Source organism: Aythya ferina (assembly GCF_964211825.1).
Source record: "Aythya ferina genome assembly, chromosome: 1".
NCBI classification, from domain to species: Eukaryota; Metazoa; Chordata; class Aves; order Anseriformes; family Anatidae; genus Aythya; species Aythya ferina.
The window spans coordinates 203032938-203052940 of record NC_140296.1 but is presented as its reverse complement, the minus strand read 5'-3'; the positions used below and the strand labels follow the sequence as shown (position 1 = coordinate 203052940).

Below are 20003 nucleotides of genomic sequence, written 5' to 3'. Positions count from 1 at the left end.
CCCCTGTGGCTGATGTATAGCATTATTCAGCGGTGCCTCATTTTAAAATAGACCACAGCTTTGCTGTTTGGGTTTGGAGGTTTCCTTGCAGAGCAGCACCACCTGCAGTGGGGGTGGCTGGCAGACCCTTCCCTAACTTCCTGCTGCCAAATTCCTGCTCTGTACAAATTCCTGCAGTGTAAGGAAGGAGAAGCTGCCAGGGTATGAACTGGGATGAAAAGTTTTTGAAAATTTGGAGTAAATAAATACTTCATCCCTGATTAGAAAAGCAGCTAGAAATTTCTAGTCTAAATTCAAGATTTAGACAGTGCTTTATAGGGTCACAGGATTTGAGGGTGCAGATTCATCATCTTTTAGCAAATCTAAATCCCCGCGAAGCAGAAGTGATGCTCTGCTCAGGGAGGTGGGAGGTCTGTTGGAAGCTCACGATGGAATTTTATTTCTCACAGAGGGAGTAAAGAATCAGGATGAAATCACTAAACCGACGATGTCATTTAAATGGTATGCTCGATGGAATGGGAGCTAGCACCACTCCTATTGCTGCTGGGGACCACAGGTGCTTTTGAAGCAGGCAGCCCGTACTCTGGGACAGCAATAAACCACACAAGGGTTTTCACCGCTGTATTAAGTAGTAGTGGTACAGGGAACATCATGCTCAGTGGCAAATCCAAACCCCATCCCAGTAGCCATGAAAGCAATACCCTGTTGTGGCCTGTTGATTTAAGGTTTTGATCTCTGTTACCTTTTTGATGCTAACAGCTTTCTGCAGATGGATATCCACCCATCTCTCCTCTCTTGCTCTTCTCTCCCCAGGGACCATGGCTGGAGCATGTGCTCCAAGTCACTTCTTTGCAAACTTTTATCACCTAAGGTTAGACAGGCACTGTGCTGCATGATTCATGCCTTTCACTGGGTGACTCACCAGCCCCTGGGGGTATTGCACTGATCCCTGCATGGGTTTATTTGAAGGCCAGCAGCTCTCTGCACTGTTAGATTTGACAGCTAGTCCCTTTCTCCCTCCCGTCCCATGGGACATTGGTCCCTCTGTGTCCTCAACCCTTCCCCCCATCCTTGTCTTCAGAAATTTGATGAACCCTGTTCATCTAGCATGAAAGAGAGACAGTTGAATTCCAAGGGGAAAAAGCCTTGGTTTCTTTGGCACCACAAAGTAAAGAAATATTTATAAGTTGCCTATCTCTAGAGGCTTCAGAAGGGACCCACTGTCACACATGCTGCTGCAATGCATTGCTATTATCAGTCCTAAAGGCTGTTAATCATCCCAGAGGTGGTCCCAGTGTCGAAAGGATGAGAAGCCAAATAGTCTTTATAGCTCCCATCGATCAATTTGTCTGCATTGTTTTTGGCAAACCAGCAGTCAACTTCCTGCTGGCCATTGTAGATCCTCCTCTGCTTCCACACGACAGGAACAAGCCGTCCCTTCACTTTCAAGGTATTTGTAAGGTTTGTTTTTAGTGCTTCAGTTTGGTTCTGACCAACCTGCTGATGACTTGTGTTTAGAGATTCCTGAAGAAGTTTAACTTCATGGTTCAAGAACTGACCTGAAAGACAAGAAAAAATACGCTCTTTGAGTGGTTGTTTTGTGCCTGTACTTATAGGTAATTGTTTAATAGGCTGTATTTTGAGGATTCTTAAAGTATGGGGTAGTAAAGGGCTTTTCAGTAATAGCAGGATGAGTCTAGGTCCTTAGTTTCTTTTATAAATCTAACAGAGATAGATATTAGAATAAAACCCTATTTCTCTTCCACTAGTCAAGATACATTGGTTGAGCTAGAGCTTCTTGAGCAGTACGTTCCCCTCTGTGGGCCATGGTTACTAGAGGATAACAGCCCATAAAAAGCCCATCATCAAGTGGATAATGATTTAGGCCTGCAGCTCCCAGTTCTCTTCCTTTACCTTCTTGGGGGCAAGGTCTTTTATGTCAAACCTAAGTGTAGGTTAGAGTTTTGCACATGCAAGGGGCCTGAATTTAAAACTGCACTACTGAAAGATCATCTTCTGCTTAACCTGGGAGTATCTGAACATCATGGAAACCATGACTTCAGCCTTAGAGTTCAGCACCTGTAGATGTCCATGAACATCACTACTTCTCATCTGAAAGAGCCCAACCATTTAGACATTCTCTGAGTCTACCTAAAGGCTAGTTGCTCTCAAAATGCAGGGGTGGCTTGCCTTTCACTACAAAAGTTTGAAAGAAAGGGGCAACAAGAAATACTTATGTTTCTTGATCTCAACCAGGCTCAGTGTAAACAGCTCAGTGATGCACAGACAGACCCTCTGTACATATGAAAGCGCAGAACTTGAAGGCTGAAAGCCAGCAATTTCTGGCAATGCACTAGCTTTGTGACTAGAGCTCTCTTTCGGGATCTTCAAGACCTCAGTTGACTCTCCTCTTTGTTTAAAGAGAGTCAGACCCAACTCTGTTATGTTCCTGAGAGCACATTAGCAGCTGGGTTATTCTGATTTAAGACTATCATGAGAGAATGTCTTATTGGTCGTATTAGGGGTTCTTGTGAAATACTTGGTTTCTCTCTCTGTATTATTCATCTCTGGGAGCTTCTAGTGTGCACATTCAAATGGCAACTGCATTAAACATAAAAAATAAAAAGAGTGGATTTGAGAAAAACAGGCACAGGTGTATCAAGGATAGTGGAAGATAGCTCATACAGAGAAAGATGGGAGAGGAGTTGGGGATACGGGTAACAGAAGTCATTGACAAGTGGAAGTAAAAGTTCGTTTGGAAACTTAATTTCCACCTACCATTTTCACCACCTCCTGTCTCTGTCCTTTAAAACTGGAAGAATCATTTTTCTCTGGTTTACAGCTCTGAACCTGAGAACCTTTTACTTACCCAGTAACCCATGGGAGTCAGAAGAGAGGCCTTTACTGTTGGAGATATAGAACCCCAGGTGATCCTTCTGATATGGGGCTGGCTTCTTGTAGTGGTGGATGAGGATGACAAAGCTGATCGTGTCTCGTATCGTCACAGTGATGTTGGAATTGGCAGAGACGGACACTTCAAGGCTGCTGCTCCGCACAACAGCACTCCGGTCACAGGACAGAATAAGCCTTTCCCCATCATCCAGGATGATCCTGGTGGGTGTGATCTCTAGGTAAGATCTCTGTGGCTTATTGCTGAGGATAGTGATGGTATTGAAGTAAGTCCGATGTTTCTTGTGGCCATTGGGTGGTGCAGGAGCTCCAATTAGTTGCCCATTCACTGTTACACCTTTCAGGAAAAGAATCAGTAAGTGAAAGCTGGAACCAAGAATAGGTCTCTTGTCTCAAAGACACAAGCCTTGTAACCAAGGATATGCATATTCACTACCTTATGTTCAACTTATTTCACCTACCAGCATTCAAAACAGGTTGGCCAATGTATTATAAATTGATTATCTTATACAGAGCACCTAAATTTACCCAAGCTAAGAAATACTGGCTTGCTCTGGAGACAGGTGCCCCAGTCTCGTTAGTCCCAACCATGTGTATACCATGACACAAGACAGGATCAGTTGTTTCTAAGCTCCATCCAACCTTTGGACTACCTATCATCAACACAATGACATGGGCTTATTCAGCTACATAAGGTATATATTTACCTTCCTGACTGCTATAACCCTACCTGCCATGGTATGACTTGCATAGACTACCTGTGTGTTGAAGCATAAGCTCAGAGCTGGGCAAACACATCAGATCTTGGAGAACTAAGATAAGCTGCTGGTGGGCCTGTGTCAGAGGATCTCAAAGCAGTAGACATTTGAGGTTTGATGTCTGTCACTACCTGACTCTTAAGAAGAGATCTAACCTAGGAAACCACAGAGTAAGGGCTACTACCTTAGCCTGAACATGAAAGACCATCAGAACCTGTAGAGGGAATAGCCTGACCTACAAACAGTGTGATGTGCTAAACCTCCTCAGGCAACAGTGTAAGAAATTCAGGTTCTCCTTGTGTCACTGCAGAGGAGGACCTAGAACCTCCTGTTGGGTCCCTGACCTGCATTGGATTATTTCCACTTCACCAGTGCTGCCTTTCAAGCTTCCCTCAGTTTTGACCCAAAAGAAATACTTTTGAGTGGTCCAAGATGCAGATCTCATTGAGTCAACTGAAGCCTACATGTCCACAGCAAGATTAGCCATCATTTTAATTACTTCTGTGACTTCCTGTCCCTAAGACAGTGTCTCACTTCCCATAGGTCTCTGCACAGCTACTAGACAGCAACAATAAAGGAGGAGGCTTGTGGCTAACCCAAGTTAGACCCCAAGACATCAACACTTAGGTGCAATATCTCCATCTCCCATCATTCCAGAGGGAATCTGTCATTTCTGGCTTCATAGATTCATCTTGCTAGTTCTACAGAGCTTGCTTTCCTCAAATTCATCCTGCATTTGAACCACAGAATGACTCAAGCAGTAGCACATAGTCTGTGAAAGAAATTTAAGGGTAACATTGCCAGGAGATGGATGTGATTTACTGAGGCAGGCATGAACGCAGAAAGATGGAGGCTAGGCCACTGCTACATGGAATAGAATTATTGCGCCTTTATTGTGGGGCTTGTTTATCTCCTTTGTAAAACAAGTCTGTGCATTGTCTCTGGTTTTGACACCCCTGCCTCCCACCATTTCCCTGCTCAGGACATAATCTGCTTATTAGCTGCCCTGCTTAGAATTCCAGATCGGATCAGACCACAGTTTGGGCCTCTGGAGATCAGAGTGACTTGCATAAAGCAGATCCTGAATTATGTGGGTTTTCTTAAGGTTGCCATGCCTTGGTAATCAGTTTAGTAGTCTCTTCACTGAAACAGCCTCAGTGCTTGGTTAACCTGTACTTCTCTCTGTCCTGAAGCAATTGGTGCTGTAAGTAAACACTGAAGTTCTGATATCCAAGCAATCATGTCGAGTCCATGCTGTTAAATCTTTCATTTGCACGTTGTGACCTTGTAACTAGATGGCTGATGAAGCTGCACTGTCAAACAAATACGCTGCCTCCAAATACATGAATCCCCTGTATAATCTCTCAGCATGCTGGTGGCTGCTTGGCTCATGTAAACACTGAATTCTGACAATCCAAAATGCCTGTGCCTGTTTACTCAGCTGTGCTTGCTACAGCATTGGTCAAGCGCAACCCCAGGCCATACTGGATTCTCATCATCAGGAACTGAACTCTCCAATCTAGCTGGACTGAAGGGGTTCAATATGGTCCTCATACGTGGAGCTTGGCAGTTTTGCATGGAATTGCCACTCCCTTCATTATGGTCAATGAAGACCTGAACTGGGAAAAGTTTGGGTATATAAAAGCCAGAAACCATATTTCCCTATGGATATGGTCTAATCACTTTACACTCGCTTCTGTAGATGAGTCATATGTGTAACGGTGGCCATGCCTCCTTAATTTTAGGCTTGCTGTGAACTTACCAGTAAATCATGGCAGAGTGGAGGTAAGTGCAGAGTTTACCTCCCCTTCTAATCCAGGTGAGTAGAGCTGGAAAATTGGTGTACATGAATTTTCCATTGTCTGGCCTGAAAAGCACTTTTTTTTCCAACTTCCTCTGGTTCCTCGCCTACGAAATACCTTGGTTTTATTGCTACAGCGCTGGCCTTGCACTTCAGCTTTCCTTCACAAGCAACTACTTTGCTTAGCTGCTTACCAGATTCCTTATGATCAGAGACGAGTCGAAGAATGTCTCCGGGTTCTCCATCAATATTGAAGCAAACAGAGAACTTGCTGGAGGGAAAATCAATGACAAAGTGAGGGTCTCCATCCGCTGAGAAGACACGGAAAGGAAACAAATGTGAGATATACACAAAACTCCAGAGTCTAAGACTCTAACAATTTTTTTTTTCAAAGTGTGTTTTTCACCCTTTTTTTTTTTTTTTTTTTTTTTTTTGCTTTGTTTTCCTAAGGCCTCCTGGTTTATTGTTTATAAACAGTCAGATGGAATTTGCCAGGAAACACCAAGTTTTGCTTTGTTTTTCACAAAGATTGTTTTATTTTGCTTTGGTTTTCTCACAGAAGACAATGGGCTTTTAATGAGAACAGAAGCCCAAAGTAGCCTAGGAGAAAGTGAGGGTATTTTCTTCCTGAAATACCATTTCATATGGGAGTTGTCATGCAAGTTATATTCCCATTTTCCATACTCCATTTGTAGGCAACACCCCCCAGCATATGTAAATATATCCTCTAATCAAAAATTGCTACATGGGCACACCTCCCACTGAACCTTCCTCAATCTCAGTATCAGATTGGAGCAGTCAATGACAGATTTTAAACAATCCCATGACCTTAATTTTTCAACAGTCCTTGAAAAAACATCAAGTACCAGATAGGTATGATAATAACACAAGCCAAAACCCTAATTTGTAAAGTAACTGTGACCTTAACCAGCACAGTTCAAGGCTAAATTATTGATCTGGGCTTATTCTTTATTCATTTAATTATGAAAAAAATGTTACATAGAAGCAACAGGAAAATATTAAAACACTATAGGATTGTCTCTTCTTTTCTTCTCCAACAACATTTTTATGTTTTAACATTACTTTATAAAAATTAAACATTTTTTGATGAGTTCTAGTAAAGAGAGAATACACTTCATGTTCACTGATCTACATTATTTTCAAACATGACAATCAAATACTGTAGATCAACTCCCTTTCTGTGTTTCCCCACACCTATCCTCATTCCTGATCCCTTTAGTATTTTGTTTTTGTTTTCATTTGCCTCCCTGCTCTGCAGGCTAGTAAATAGAATTTTGGCTGAACTATTAGGATGGTTACACCACAGTGGCATGCAAGTGAATTGTTTTAAATCAACCCCAAATATCTTGGATTATAAAAGGCATGAAAAAAAAGCTACTGACCTGAAGTTTTGGAGATTTTAATTCTTTGCGTATCTTGTTGTCTGCGTATACCTAGGAGTGGGGAGAGAAGGCTGTTACTGAGCAGCAGAAAGAGCCATAATGCTAATTTGCATAATGCTCACAAGATACTATTTGGAGAGATTGTTGCACATACTCCTGCAGATATTTTAAGCTTCCCTCAAAACACTAATTTTTTTTTTGTAGTTTCTAAAGTACATGCTTCCGGGGGGAAGTTAGGTGCCTAAAAGTTCTTGCTCATGGTCACCCAGCCCACAACTAAAAAAATCAATACGAAAATCCCAGTTTTCTGTTTACCACCCTACCATTCATTGGCTCGATCATCCCTGTTACCAAGGCAGCTGTGAGAAATTACCTATTTGAAAATATTTCTTACCAGCATGTTTATTTTTTCCTCGTACCTGGTGGTGCCTTGTGTCCCTGCAAGCTCTGCAGCTTTTCACCAATGCCATCAGTAGAAGGTCTGATAAGCTCCTCTGGAGGTGGTTCTGAATGGAGCCCTGCCTCTCTCATCTTCAGAAAGGTGAAGGGAGTTACAAAATTGTAAGTCAGGGCCATTGACTTTGCTTTCTCCATCAAATATTCTTTCTCCTGATTGTCATCACTCTTCAGCCGGGAGTTAAGCAATTCCTTGATGGTGAGGTAACTCCATGCCCTCTCAATGTAGTTTTGATCACCTTTGCCATCTTCCAGGCCAGGGACAGCTGTGATGTCGTTCTTGCTTGGCAGGTCAATAGCCACATCTGTTTTAAGGAGGATGTACTTCTTGGAGTTGCTAGCAGTCACCTCCACATGGAGGCTATCTGAGGTACGGTTGATGAGTTTGCCAGCTATTATAATTTCAGAGCCATTGAAGTAGTTAGGGAAGAAGTTCTGAGTGACTTGTTCCACATCGTCTTCAGGGTAATCAACACGGATGTCAGAGAGGAGAGGTGTTCCTATCTCATCATAGAATCTAAAATAAAGACACATTACACACTGCTAGTACTATTCATACAAGTATATGCACATGCATTTGTAGTTATTCACAGCGAAGGATGTCAGACTATCTAACATGTCTTCCAGGATATTCAGGAGCAGTTAGAGCTACCAGGCCCCAAATTTAATTCACGTGTGCAGTGTAACTGGGCTCCAAGAGACATTGGAGTCTGTACCCTTGGAGGTTTTCAAAACTTGAGTGTAAAAGGCCTTGAGAAACCTCACCTAAATTTGAAGGTAGTTTCTCTCTGAGCAGGAGGCTGTATTACATGACCTCTACAGGCGCCTTTCAGCCAAAGTTATTCTCTGCCCCATTCTAGTTTTCAGTGTTTCTTAGACATCTAAACAGAGTCTCTTAAGTATGTTCAGAAGCATCCCAGCAGGGTCTGGCAGTTACCTAGCTTCCACTAGAATTCAGGAGCAAGGAGATATTTCTGGACACTTACATTTGCTTAAGAGGGCTTGTCCGTTAAGAATAAATTCTTGGCCTCCCAGGCTTAAAGAAAGCACTGTGGTTATTTCAAAGTGTACATAGAAAACATGCCATTACCCATTGTTTTCTAGTGGTATTATGTGTGGTATTCCATAGCCAGAAACAGTAAGTCAAGATACTAGGTCCCAAAAAGCTGGAGTGTATCTGAACGAAAACTTCTATATTGCTGGAAAAAGCCCTAGCTGCTACAGTTTGGGATGGTCAGTGTGGGACAGGCAAGAATAGTTTTCTGTTGGGCAAAGGAAAATAAAAATCAAGAGTATTTCAAAGGAATGCAGAAATCCTAACCGCTAAATACAGGAGGCCTGGAGGAAGAGAAATTAATTCTACCTTATCGTTGATTTTCTGTTGGAGCAAACCAATGGCTTCTGTGGCATCATAGTTTAATTCTACAATGCTTTGTTAATTTGACCCTACACTAAGAATACACTGTTCTGAGAATACATCGCATTGGACAGGCCAGAAAGCTTTTACAAGGGGTCAAGGCCTAAGTTTACAGTACTGTGTTTTCCCTGAAGCAAAGTGCTTTTGATGGAACTTTCCAGGCTCCTCCACGAATGCTAAATTTCCCATTTAAATGTCATTCTCCTCATCTCTTGGCAAAACATTTGAGTCTAATTTGGTAAATAAACAAAAAAGTGGCCTCAGCTCTTTTTCAGCTCAATCTGCATTTATTTTTCACATCTGCTTATGCAGATTGTTGGAAGGCTGGAGTTGCAATTCTTATTTTATTCTCGCTCTCTCATTAAAAAAAAAAAAAAAAATCCTGAATTGGTTGGCTTTCTTTGAAAATCTCTCTTGAGCACTTAGCATCTTCAATGCAGAGACCTCAACACATTTTAAAACATGAGTGAATTCAACCTGAGAACATTCTGTGGAATAGCTCCTGGAGTATACAAGTGGTGGAGTGAAGGATGCAACCTGTCTGGTAGCACAGCGCAAGCATCTGTGTAAAAATACAATCCATTGACTACAAAAGTCAGACATTTCATTGGTATCCACATACATTTTCCCTCCACCAGTGACTTGAATTGGCCTCCAGCAAGTTACTGTGCTTTTCCTTATAAATTTGGCACCAGATACCAAATGGGTTTGCCATCACTGACCTTGATAAACAGTGAGCTGCTTATCAGATAGAGGTGTTTGAAAAAAATACTTGCTGGGCTGGGTTTCTGTGGCCCAATCAATCAGCACATCCTTCACGTGCCAGGGAATGCCACTTGCTATCCAAAATGTGTGTTCAGAGAAGCAAATGACATGTGTGGAGTGGCAGATGGATCTACAAAATGTGTTTTAAAAGGAAGATGCTAATGTCCTAGCATAACCACCACAGAAAGAACAGTCTAGTGGAAGGCACATGATTGCATTGCTGCAGATAAATTAGGCACTATCCAAGCAAAATCAGAGTTACCTTCTCAATGACTGTCTCTTTTTGGTTTCTGAAGTTCAAAACGATAAGATTTTGGGAGCAAAAGCCAAACAATTTTACTTAGAAATACTGACACACTTCCTGACATTTTAGAGCAGATATTTTAGACAGAGCTATCACATAATCTCTTGTCCCACTAAATGATGAGGATTACAGAAAAGCTGTTTGGGTCACCAAGCAAAATAAGGGAATGAAACAACTACATGCTGTTTATGTTGTTAATTTAAAGTGATCAACGCATCTTTTCCTCCCTCCATCTACCTGAGGAGAGTTTGCACTTGCCTTCTACTTCTCTAGGTTTACATGCCCAGAAGAGTATTCTGAGTACGGGGAACAAATGTTTCATTCTGTGGGGCTCCAGTACCCCTCAGAGTGTCTGCTAGGAAGGAAACAATTTCTGGGTACACTTCCTTCCTGAAAGAAACTTTAAATCTCAGTTTCTAAGTATACCCTGCATCTTTCAACCAGAGCTGAGCCTCAGACAAATTTCCATGTCTTGCCACGTCTCCTGTGGAGGATTTCCTCCCACTAAATGGCCACAAGACCTGATGCAGATTCAAAGACAGAAAAAACAGAACAAACCCTTTCAGGAGGCTGGCTGCATCCTCATCCTCCTGGAAATGCCTTGTCATGCCACAGTTCTCCAGTGCCATCCTCTCCAGCAGCCTGTAGTCCACATCATTGCCAATGCCAATGGTGAAGAGGCAGAACTTATCACGGATGGCATCCTTGGTGTTGCTGAGGATTTTGGATGACTGTGTTTCCCCAACAGTGGGCCTCCCGTCAGTGAGGAAGATGATCAGAGAGACACTTCTGGCATCGATGTCGTTCTGAGCAATGTAATCATTTAGCAGCTTTGCACCAGTCTGGAGAGCACTGTTAATATTAGTTCCTGGGAAAGCACCAAAAGAATTAGCTCATTTCCCCTTCTAAGGGTGGTGCAAATAATTTTCCTAAACTCCTTTTAGTAGAATGACAGCAACTCTGTACATTATGATGTTCTTTTTCTCTGTGTGAGTTTGCAATATCTCTTTTACTCAGTTCAGCTCTTACTCAGCACCAGTTTGGAAAAAAGCTGCTTATATTCTTATGATTTGAAACATGAATTGCAGTTGATTCTGTGAAATTTCTCTATACTTGAATGTTTCAACGTACAACAATCAAGCAGCCATGGTAAGCAGAGTCACAGTACATACTATGTCCTACCGGTACATACAAAAACTGTTAAAGTTAATTACTGGACTCTCTGAGATGGTATCTGAACTGGGAAAACAAGTTCTGCCCAATTTTTCTGAAGGGCACAAGATTTGAAGAGAGAGAAAAGCCCTTCATGTGGGAAAACAAGTGGTTGGTATTGCTCTTCAAACCTGAGTGGCTAAGAAAGTTTAAAGAGATAAGAAATGGCTTTATTGGATGAGGAGTGTGTTTTCAAAATACAATTCCCTAGCAAAGAATGCAACTGCCTGAAGTGGAGAGAGAGGGAGAAAACAGACAATAAATGAGGGAATACAGGTATGTTAGAAAAATATGCATGGAAAGGATTCAAATCCACTGCACATTCAGAAAAAAAAGAAAAGAAAGCTGGAAGAGGAGTATGGCTGTCACCTGGCGCCAGGTATTTCTTGTGCTAGTCCAAGCAAAGAGGGATTGGTTGTGGAAAATTTACAAGATCAGCATGTCTGGATTAAAAACAGCTTTCAGTAAAAAAAAAAAAAAAAAAAAAAAAAAAGCAGGTGAAATAGAGTGAGAGACATACACAACAGATTCCTGCGTGTCCAGAAGGGGAGCTCTAGAGAGTTTACTAGCAAAGATGTGCTAGTAGGTCTGACCATGCATCATGAACTTAGAAGTTTAGTTTGCACAACTCCAGTGTCTGTACCAAGACAAAGAACAGGAAAGAGCATAAAACATCTGAAAAGTCCTCAGAATCCAGACAATCCAGACTGTGTTTCTGCAAAATGACTGAACCAAAATCCTGCACCTAAACGTCTTAATATTCTCAAAGTCCCCATCCAGGTCCAAAACCTCAGAAATAATTGCTTGCCCAGAAACAAATGAAAAACCATCTCATGCAGCAGACAGTGTTATTTCAAATCCAGCCACGTCACAGAGCCACAGAGCACTGAACAATGCCTTCTGAAACATGCACAGATATCGTGCCACAATATCTCATTCCCATTTCTTTGGCGTGCGAGTATGACACAGCAGTGCAAGCACAGCACATGCTCTGTGTGTTTGATGTGTGAGCCAAAGTGCATTCACGTTCACAGGAAGGTACTCAAGCCACAGCGTATTTATGAGGAAATGCAGAGTTAGCCAAAACTAAACGACTGCTTGCCTGTGGTGGAGAGTCACTGCACCTTCCTGTTGAACCCCAGAGTTAATCATTTCCTTTTGATTTTGTTCTGTCAGGTCCACAGGCAATCTCAGCTGTCCCTGCACAACTCTCTTTTGGCACTTCAGAAGTAAAAAGCTTTTCACTCTGAATTTTGTCCCACTATTGGCAATTGTTTAACTGGGCAGGTCTCTTGACCACTTCCTAAACTCTCTTCCTTGTAATGCAAACAGCGTGGAAAACCATCCTGTTTGCTGTGTTTTTCCATCAGAGCGTTTCCTTTGCTAGGAGTGGTCGCTGCTCAAGGGCAACCATAGGAAGACCCTGTCCGACCTTCAGCCAGCTGTGATCCCTTGCACGGAGAAAGATCTGTATAAGTCATTTTGTAGCCTATCTGAGGAGTGTTCAGCCAGGGTGGGCACAGCTGCCAAGGTACGCTTGATTACAAACCTTGCTGTGTTATTTTTTTTACACTAATGCCCATAGACTCCTAGGAGACCACTGAATCAAACTCAAAATCACGCCTGCACTATGCCACTGCTCTGGGGGCTCCTCTTCTCCCCTCTTCACTCCTGGCAATATGGCACAAGCAAAAAGGGATGAGAAATTCTTGAACATTATTATGGCTGTTCCTTAATGCTAGTTAGAAGGAAGAGACAAGAAGGAGACAGCACTAGGTGAGGAATCAGCTCTTGCAGAAGGCAACCCAACAGCCCACACTGGCTAGTCCAGTTATGGAGTTTACGACCCAGGCATAACTACATTCCTGCTTTTACACAGGTTTCCAGAAACTGCAAAAGTACCAACCCATGTCCTTCACAGGGACATGTTGTTTTTTTTTTTTCCCCTGTGTCATAAAGAAAGGATGTTTGGAATTTTCCCATTCTCGGGATGTCACTGAATGAATTGGAGAATAGGCCCAGTTTGGCTTTAAGAAGTGTATCAGATCATATGACCAGCTCTGGGGACAAATAGCCATGATGTAAGCTGATACAGGGCCCATATCCTTCCACCACTTGACCCTAAGTAGAGATAGCAAAGGGTTACTACTTCTCCCATGACTTAAGTGCCAATATTTTTTACTGCTACACGATACAGAACCATGTTCAGCAATGAATTCTGGTGTAGTTAATTGGATAGAAAAATGAATACCATTCATATCTCTGGATCCTACCTCCAGTAGGTGACATGTTATGAATGTACTTTTTGGCATCTCTTATATTATTTGGAGTAACTGGCACCAGCCGGTCCTGCTGCCAGACCTTTATTCGGTTGGAAAAGCCAATGATATTGAAGTGGTCTTCAGGCCTTAGGTCCTGGAGAATTGTGAAGAGAGCTTCTTTGGTCTGGAAAGAGAAGAGAAAAATAGACCAGTAGGTGCAACAGTCTCTGCTTTAGCAGGCAAGAATTAAGATGCTTACTGATCTTACAAATAATTCTACACTGCCAGTTTGGATCATGAAGGCAACTGGGATGTTCTTCCTTGTCTTGAGGCCTGATCTCTGTGGAGCCAGATGCTATGCAAATACAGAACAAAAGAACAACTCTTGCCCCGAAAGATGTTGAATAGCTGGGAGAGGAGTGCTTGGGCCTAAGTAAGCTTAAGAATCATTTATGACAATTAGGATAAAAATTCCTAGTGACTGGGAGAACCCTGCCCTGGACTAAGAAACACTGAATAACGTTAACACCAAAAGCCTCATGGATTTCTTCTAAAGTCCTCCAGGTTTGCAGTAAGGTAGAAGTGACACATGGTTACAAGAGTTATTTAAAAGTTGAAATGCCTCTAAATAAGTCAAGGATGCACATGCCTTGCTCATAATTAGGAAACCGATTGGTACATACATACTGCAATGAATGGTTCCACCAATTAACAGATGTATAAGCTAGTATGTTCAAATGAATACAAAAAAAAAAAAAAAAAAAAAAAAAAAAAAAAGAAGCCTTGACTCCTTGACTAATTACTGCTCATTCTACCTGCTAGTTAGTTTGGTCACAGGTATATTGTTTTTTCCAGCAATACAACACCAACATTATATTGCTCTGCTGCTTGCCATCCCATGCAAATACAGGCAACCAGACAGAGTATCAAGCCAAATAGTATCAAGCCGAGTTCATAATGAGAGAAATTAAGGTCCCTGTGTGATTGGAAAGACAGACCACCAAGGATAAGCCAACAGGAAGAGTACAGATGTGTCCAGTCCTCCCACTGTGACCAACTTTGCTGTAGCATCCATTCAGCTGTGTTTGCATGGAAATGAACTTCAGCTTATTGGGACCAGCTGAGAGAGGATGCCCAGAAGCAGTCCCCATCTGTGCAAAAACATACCCTGTATTTCGATGCAAAACACATGGGAGGAACATGAAGAAATACCTGTAAGCAGAGGGATCAGCAGCTTCTCTGCTCTGCCCCTTCTTGACCATCTTGGAATAATATGGTGGACACCTTGGCATTTAAGGTTTTTCTCATGCCTATCATGGAAATATATGAAGGCCTTGTCCAGAAGAAATACAAAATACAGTGCTGGAAAACAGATGTTTCTAGGCCTGATGTTGCTGTGCAAAGACCGTTTGGAAAGGTTCTCAAAGGACTGATCAAGCTGTGTCATCAATACCCCTCTGGATTCTGCGTGGAAGCTGATGATGCAACTGCAGACAAGTCACCCACAACAGTGGGATCTCTTATCCTCCCAGCTGGTGACTTGGCTTCCAGTCTGAGGTCCATCTGAAGTTAAGGGGGAATACATGTATTTCCCTTAGCTCCCAGCATTTTGGAGCCAGGTCTGGAATTCCTCCTTGTCTGCTTCTGTCTTATGTATTACCCATTCTCCCTCTAGGGATTGCAGGATTCATCTTCCATTTGGTCAGGTGGAACTCTGCTTCATGCCTTACCACCATTACCTTACCAATTTTAATGCATATTTCATAGACAAAAATAATACTGCAGGCACTGGTAGAAGAGGCTTTTCAAAGAGGAGACTCCCCAAATCTCATTATCCATACTGTAGCTGTGATTATAATTAACATCACTTGACATTTCCCATTACAAAAACCCTTTTTTCAGTTGCTTGCATTCTGTCAAACTGCACTTTCCTCAGAGGGATTTATTGGGCCCAAGAAAGCTCATTTTTTTCTTGTTTGTTTGCTTGCTTGCTTGTTTGTTTTTCTGAGAACAAGGCAATAGGAAAAACAATCTTGCTTTGGCTTTCTCACGGGGACACTGCCTCTCACCTCCAGCGTGCACAGAAATTCCTTTTGACATTCTTGCCTGCATTCAGCCAAAAGAAAATGTAAAAAGAAAAAACAATGCAGAGCAACAGTGAAGTGTGTGTGCAGACAGCATCCCAGCTACGACTGCTGAACAGGTCAGGAGAGAACTGCAGCAGTTTCCTAGAAAACTCAGCACTGCTCCACACCCTCACACAGGTTCCAAACGTGGGGTTGGGACCACCTCTCCCTCTCTTTCCTTCTTTCATACTCTCTTTCCTTTTCGTCTTTTATTTTGTCACAGTCGAGTTGTTTCCATGGAGTTTTAGTCAGTTTTTCCCAGGAAAAAGTTCTGTCATATATTAAAGTGGATGCACAGGCAACCCAGATTCCAGCATCTCCAACGTGTGCTTGTCTCTGTAACTTCACTAAAATAAACTTTGTGTACTATATATGCAAACATATGTGCAAGTGTTTACACACATGGTTTTGCTTCAAAGTGAGCAAAATATGAAGGCGGCCAAACGCTTCATCCCCAGTAAAAATGAAGGGTGGGATTCGATGTTCCCAACTCAATCATCAGAAAGCTGGGCACTTCATCTAATCCCTCTCCAGGCAGGGGGAGATACCTCCAGAGACTAATTCATCCCATCTGCTTTGGATAGTTTTTAGGACGGGCTGAGTCACTGTCTGGAAGTGCCTGTCTCCCAGCATTGCCTCCGGGAAGCTGAGTAGCTCAGTCAGAGGAAAGGTGGAACTCACCTCAGGACCTAAACCTGTCCAGTCCTGAACACCACGGTGCTTACTGGAGCCAAAAGGAGCTGAACTGGCTCTCCATTTCTCTCAGTGTTGCTCTGAATTGCTTGGCTCATCGCGTTTGTTTCTGTCTCTCCTCCCAGCCTGTAAGGAACTCCAGGTTTATCCTAAAGACTGCAGCCCTTGCAGGGTGGCAACACACGCCGTACCCATAAATGGGCTGCATGAGGGACCTGACATCCCTCTGGAGGACTGGATGAGATTCAGGAGCTGGCAGGCAAATGGAGCTTTAAATAAGGAGAACATCTTGGTAAAAGTGCACCGCCTGAAATCCTTAAATACACTGCTGTGACTGAGTGCTCTGGAAGCCCAGCCTCTCCTCCAGTCTCCCCAGCCTCCAGGAGAGGATTTAGAGCATTTCGTGCAGGGAGTGCCTGGCAGCAGCTTCGCTCGGGACACGGCAGCAGGTTTCTTGTTCTGGCCTTGTAAGGCCACAGCTGGAACCTCTCCTGGCTCGGAGGAGCCAAGGAGTGGGATTCCCAAGCTGATTGCTGCAATGGGGTCTTTGCACTTCCACTCTGGCCCCAGTGAGTCATTGCATCGAAATGCGTGCCAAAGACACTCTCCTGCGAGGCAGAAAATTAACCATTTCTTCCCTGCCAAGGGTCAGATCATTCCCCCACTGCTGTGCAGATGACATCGATCTCATTTGGGGGATAAATCTAACCCATTCACCATGAGGAAGCCCAGTTTAAGGTCCAACATTCTTGTGCCAGGTTCTTTAAGGTGAAACATTATTTCCAATGTGTTTGCCTGTACAGATGCACTTTTGTGTAGAGGATGGAGCAAGGATTAAAGGAGAGGGTGATAGGAATCAGCAATAAAGAACAGCTGAAAAAAGTCACTTTTTGCCAGTAGGGAATGGTTTGTAGTTGTCACAGACGAGTTTTAAATCAGGATTTAAAGAATTTAAATCAGGATAGCTCAGTGGGGAGATTCCTGTTTCCCTTAGATCAGCAAGGATGAAACTGAGCTGAGAGGCAGAGACCAAATTGCCATTCCAGTGCATTTAAGTTGAGAAATCATGATTCTGAATGAGCTGTCAGTAGAGCTGGAACCTCAGGCTTGAAACAACCAGAGCTACAAAATCTCACTCTCCAAATCTGGAGCAGAAACATCACGGTCCAAAGCTGGGGAAAGCCTGGGTGACAGTGGCTGGCTGGGGAGTGATTCAGAAATGGTGAGAAACTGACTCTCACCTCTACAGTGATACCTGGACATGCAACACAGCTGCTGCTCTTCTGGTTCATCCTTGCTGAGGGCCCTGCATCACAACTGAGATGGCTGAGGGCTGTACAACCACAGGCAACAGCAGGAAAGAGGAGAAATCCTTCAGCTACATGCCAGTTCAGCTGCCACTTGTCACCTCTGTATCTGCCCCTTGGGGCTATCTCTGACTTAGCTAAAACACTGGTGAAACAAAGCATGGAAAGAGGCATGCTCCCTTGGGCCAACTGAGAGCCTTCAGCCCTTTCTTGGGTCAAAGAGCTGCCTTGGAGACATCTGGGATGATGTCAGACCATCTGGGCACCTTTTAGGAGGAATGTGAGCCCCAGTGACATTTCCCCCACAGTCCCTTGGTTGTTTGAGGAGCAGGGTGAGGGCGAAGCCTGGCTACCCTGAACGCTGTGCAGTTCAAAGGGAGACAATGTATGGTTGTTAGATGCCACGGCGTTGCCAGACACTGGCTGTGCTACGAAGCAAGCAGGGAGCTCAAACACCTCATTATCATGCGTGTTCTAGGCCCACGTATTTAAATTTTCCATTGCCTAGCAGCACTTGTAAGTGCTCCATCCCAGGCCCACATCCTCTGTGCAAGCCTCATGCCAGCCCATAAAAATCAAAAGACCTTCAGTCAACGCTGACTCCAGTGCTGTACAAATAATGGGCCTCTGCAGCACAGCACAAACTCAGCCCCTTTTGGAAACAGCTTCCAGATGCTGAGGGAGCTCTCCCAGCAAGCAGTGCCTCTGAGCTCACTTGGCAATCCTTAGTCATACCCTGCACGCCCAAACACAGCTGGCATCTGCCCTCAGCAAGGGCAGGACAGGGAGACATCAGCACCAGCGACAGCCCCTTTCCAGCTTCAGGCAGCACCAGGAAACCGTGTGGGCTTGGGATGAGTGGGTCTAAAAAGCACGGCTAGCAGAGAGGAAGGTGTTAGAGACTGAAAGCTGTACCCATCAGCTGAAAGTATTGCACAAAAATGGACTTCAGGGAGCTGGAAGGGAGGACATGGGACCATCTTCAACCATACAGTGAAGGTAGCTGCAACTAGAGGACAAAATTTCAGCTGCATGCAGAGTCTTGACAACAGTATCCTGTATTTGGCACAAGAGATCACAAGTATATAGCACTGTTAGCTCTGAGGCTCATCTGCCCACTACTTTGGGAACTGGATGCATCAGAGCCTTTACTTTTTCCTTCCACATCTCCTGCAAGATTTCGTATTTGACAAGAAAGAAGCTATGCTGCGAGATGTAAGCTCAAAGGGAATTAGAAACACACAACTCTGGTTGAGTGCAACAGAGCACAGAAGGGCTCAGAAACCAGATATCCTACAGCGGGAAGGAGAAAAGTACAAGTAAATATGTTGTTTGGCAATACACTCTAAGGAAGCACGAGAAGAAAAATACAGAAGAATTGTCCTCCCTTCCCCCACCTCCATTTCATATCCTCCATGCTTTGGTTCATATCTTTCCCTTTCCAAATATGAACAGGCACCTATTGAAGCTCCAGAAGCGGCTTTTCCAAGCCAAAATGGCAATATCTGATCAGTTCTGGCCATAATTTATCAAAGGGATTAATACTGTGAGGTGAGGAAAGGCTGGAATTTGAAACACACCTGAAATGGCTCTGTCGAGTCCAAAATAGGTATTGCCACAGATTTGGTTTGGGATCCAGGCTGTGATCCCGGTAGCCACAGAAAAGGCTGTGGTAGCACCACTGCCATTTCACAGGGGGAAGATAACGTGCAGAAAAAGCACAGGTTCGGGCAGTGTCTTTTCTGCTGAGGACTCATGCCACATCTTACCAGGTTTTCTTTCCTCTATGGCCCCATTTCCCTTCTGCCCACATAATGCAGACCATGTGCCAATTGTCAGCTACAAGGACTTTGTACCAAAAATGGGTTTGAACCCAGAAGCATACCCTTGGATTTTTTGCCATCCTCCATGCCCCTCTTAGGGGAGGACAATCCGCCCTTTCTTCCACTGCATGGAGTGTCGTGCAGTTCAGGGACTGCAGCTCACCCCCTCCCCATCAATGTATCTTTGTGCTTTCTTCCTGGCAGACACTGATCACGTAACCAAGGAAAACTCCTTCACAATTCTGGACAACAAGCATTTTGTTTTATGCTGACACTGGTCTGTGAAGGGAGGGAGTTTGGATATAGAGCTCTGGACAATAAAGAACTGTCTCCAGTGCATGTACCAGCTTCTCACCCCAAAACATCACACAACCCTTGCTAATCAATTGAACTTTGATGACTCCCTGTATGGCCTTAGAAAAAGGTGCACTGCAGTTTCTGTCTGCAAAAGAAACTCTCCATCATTTAGAGGAAGTGTTTCTGTTGCCTATTTTGCCACTGATTTCCAGCTCAGCACTGAGCAAATCATTTTGTACCACATCTGTCCAGTTGTGGGTAATGCAGTTTTCCAGCACCCAACAGCATGATGAGGATAAACACATGAAAATCTGCAAAATGATCTGTTTTCTCAGGAATTGGGATTTCATGTGTGCAGAGTAACTCCTAAGTCTTTGCAGTCTTGCAGTAGCATTGATGATACAAATAAATACCTGGACAAAGACTGAAGGAGGCAAGCTGTTATCAGTACCATGCATCACTAGTTTAAG

At 43.5% G+C, this 20003-nt stretch overlaps 1 protein-coding gene across 1 annotated transcript in view; it reads right to left on the bottom strand.

Annotated features, from left to right (window-relative positions):
- Positions 1–607: 607 nt before the first annotated feature.
- Positions 608–20003, bottom strand: part of ITIH5 (inter-alpha-trypsin inhibitor heavy chain 5) — a 46235-nt gene continuing 26839 nt past the window's right edge. The window contains exons 8-14 of the mRNA XM_084506295.1: positions 13300–13471; positions 10373–10682; positions 7292–7845; positions 6873–6923; positions 5664–5780; positions 2870–3247; positions 608–1559 (exon numbers count right to left, since the gene is read on the bottom strand). Coding sequence (XP_084362421.1) covers positions 1261–1559; positions 2870–3247; positions 5664–5780; positions 6873–6923; positions 7292–7845; positions 10373–10682; positions 13300–13471 — 1881 coding nt within the window. The 3' untranslated portion in view covers positions 608–1260. The remainder of the gene's footprint in view (positions 1560–2869; positions 3248–5663; positions 5781–6872; positions 6924–7291; positions 7846–10372; positions 10683–13299; positions 13472–20003) is intronic.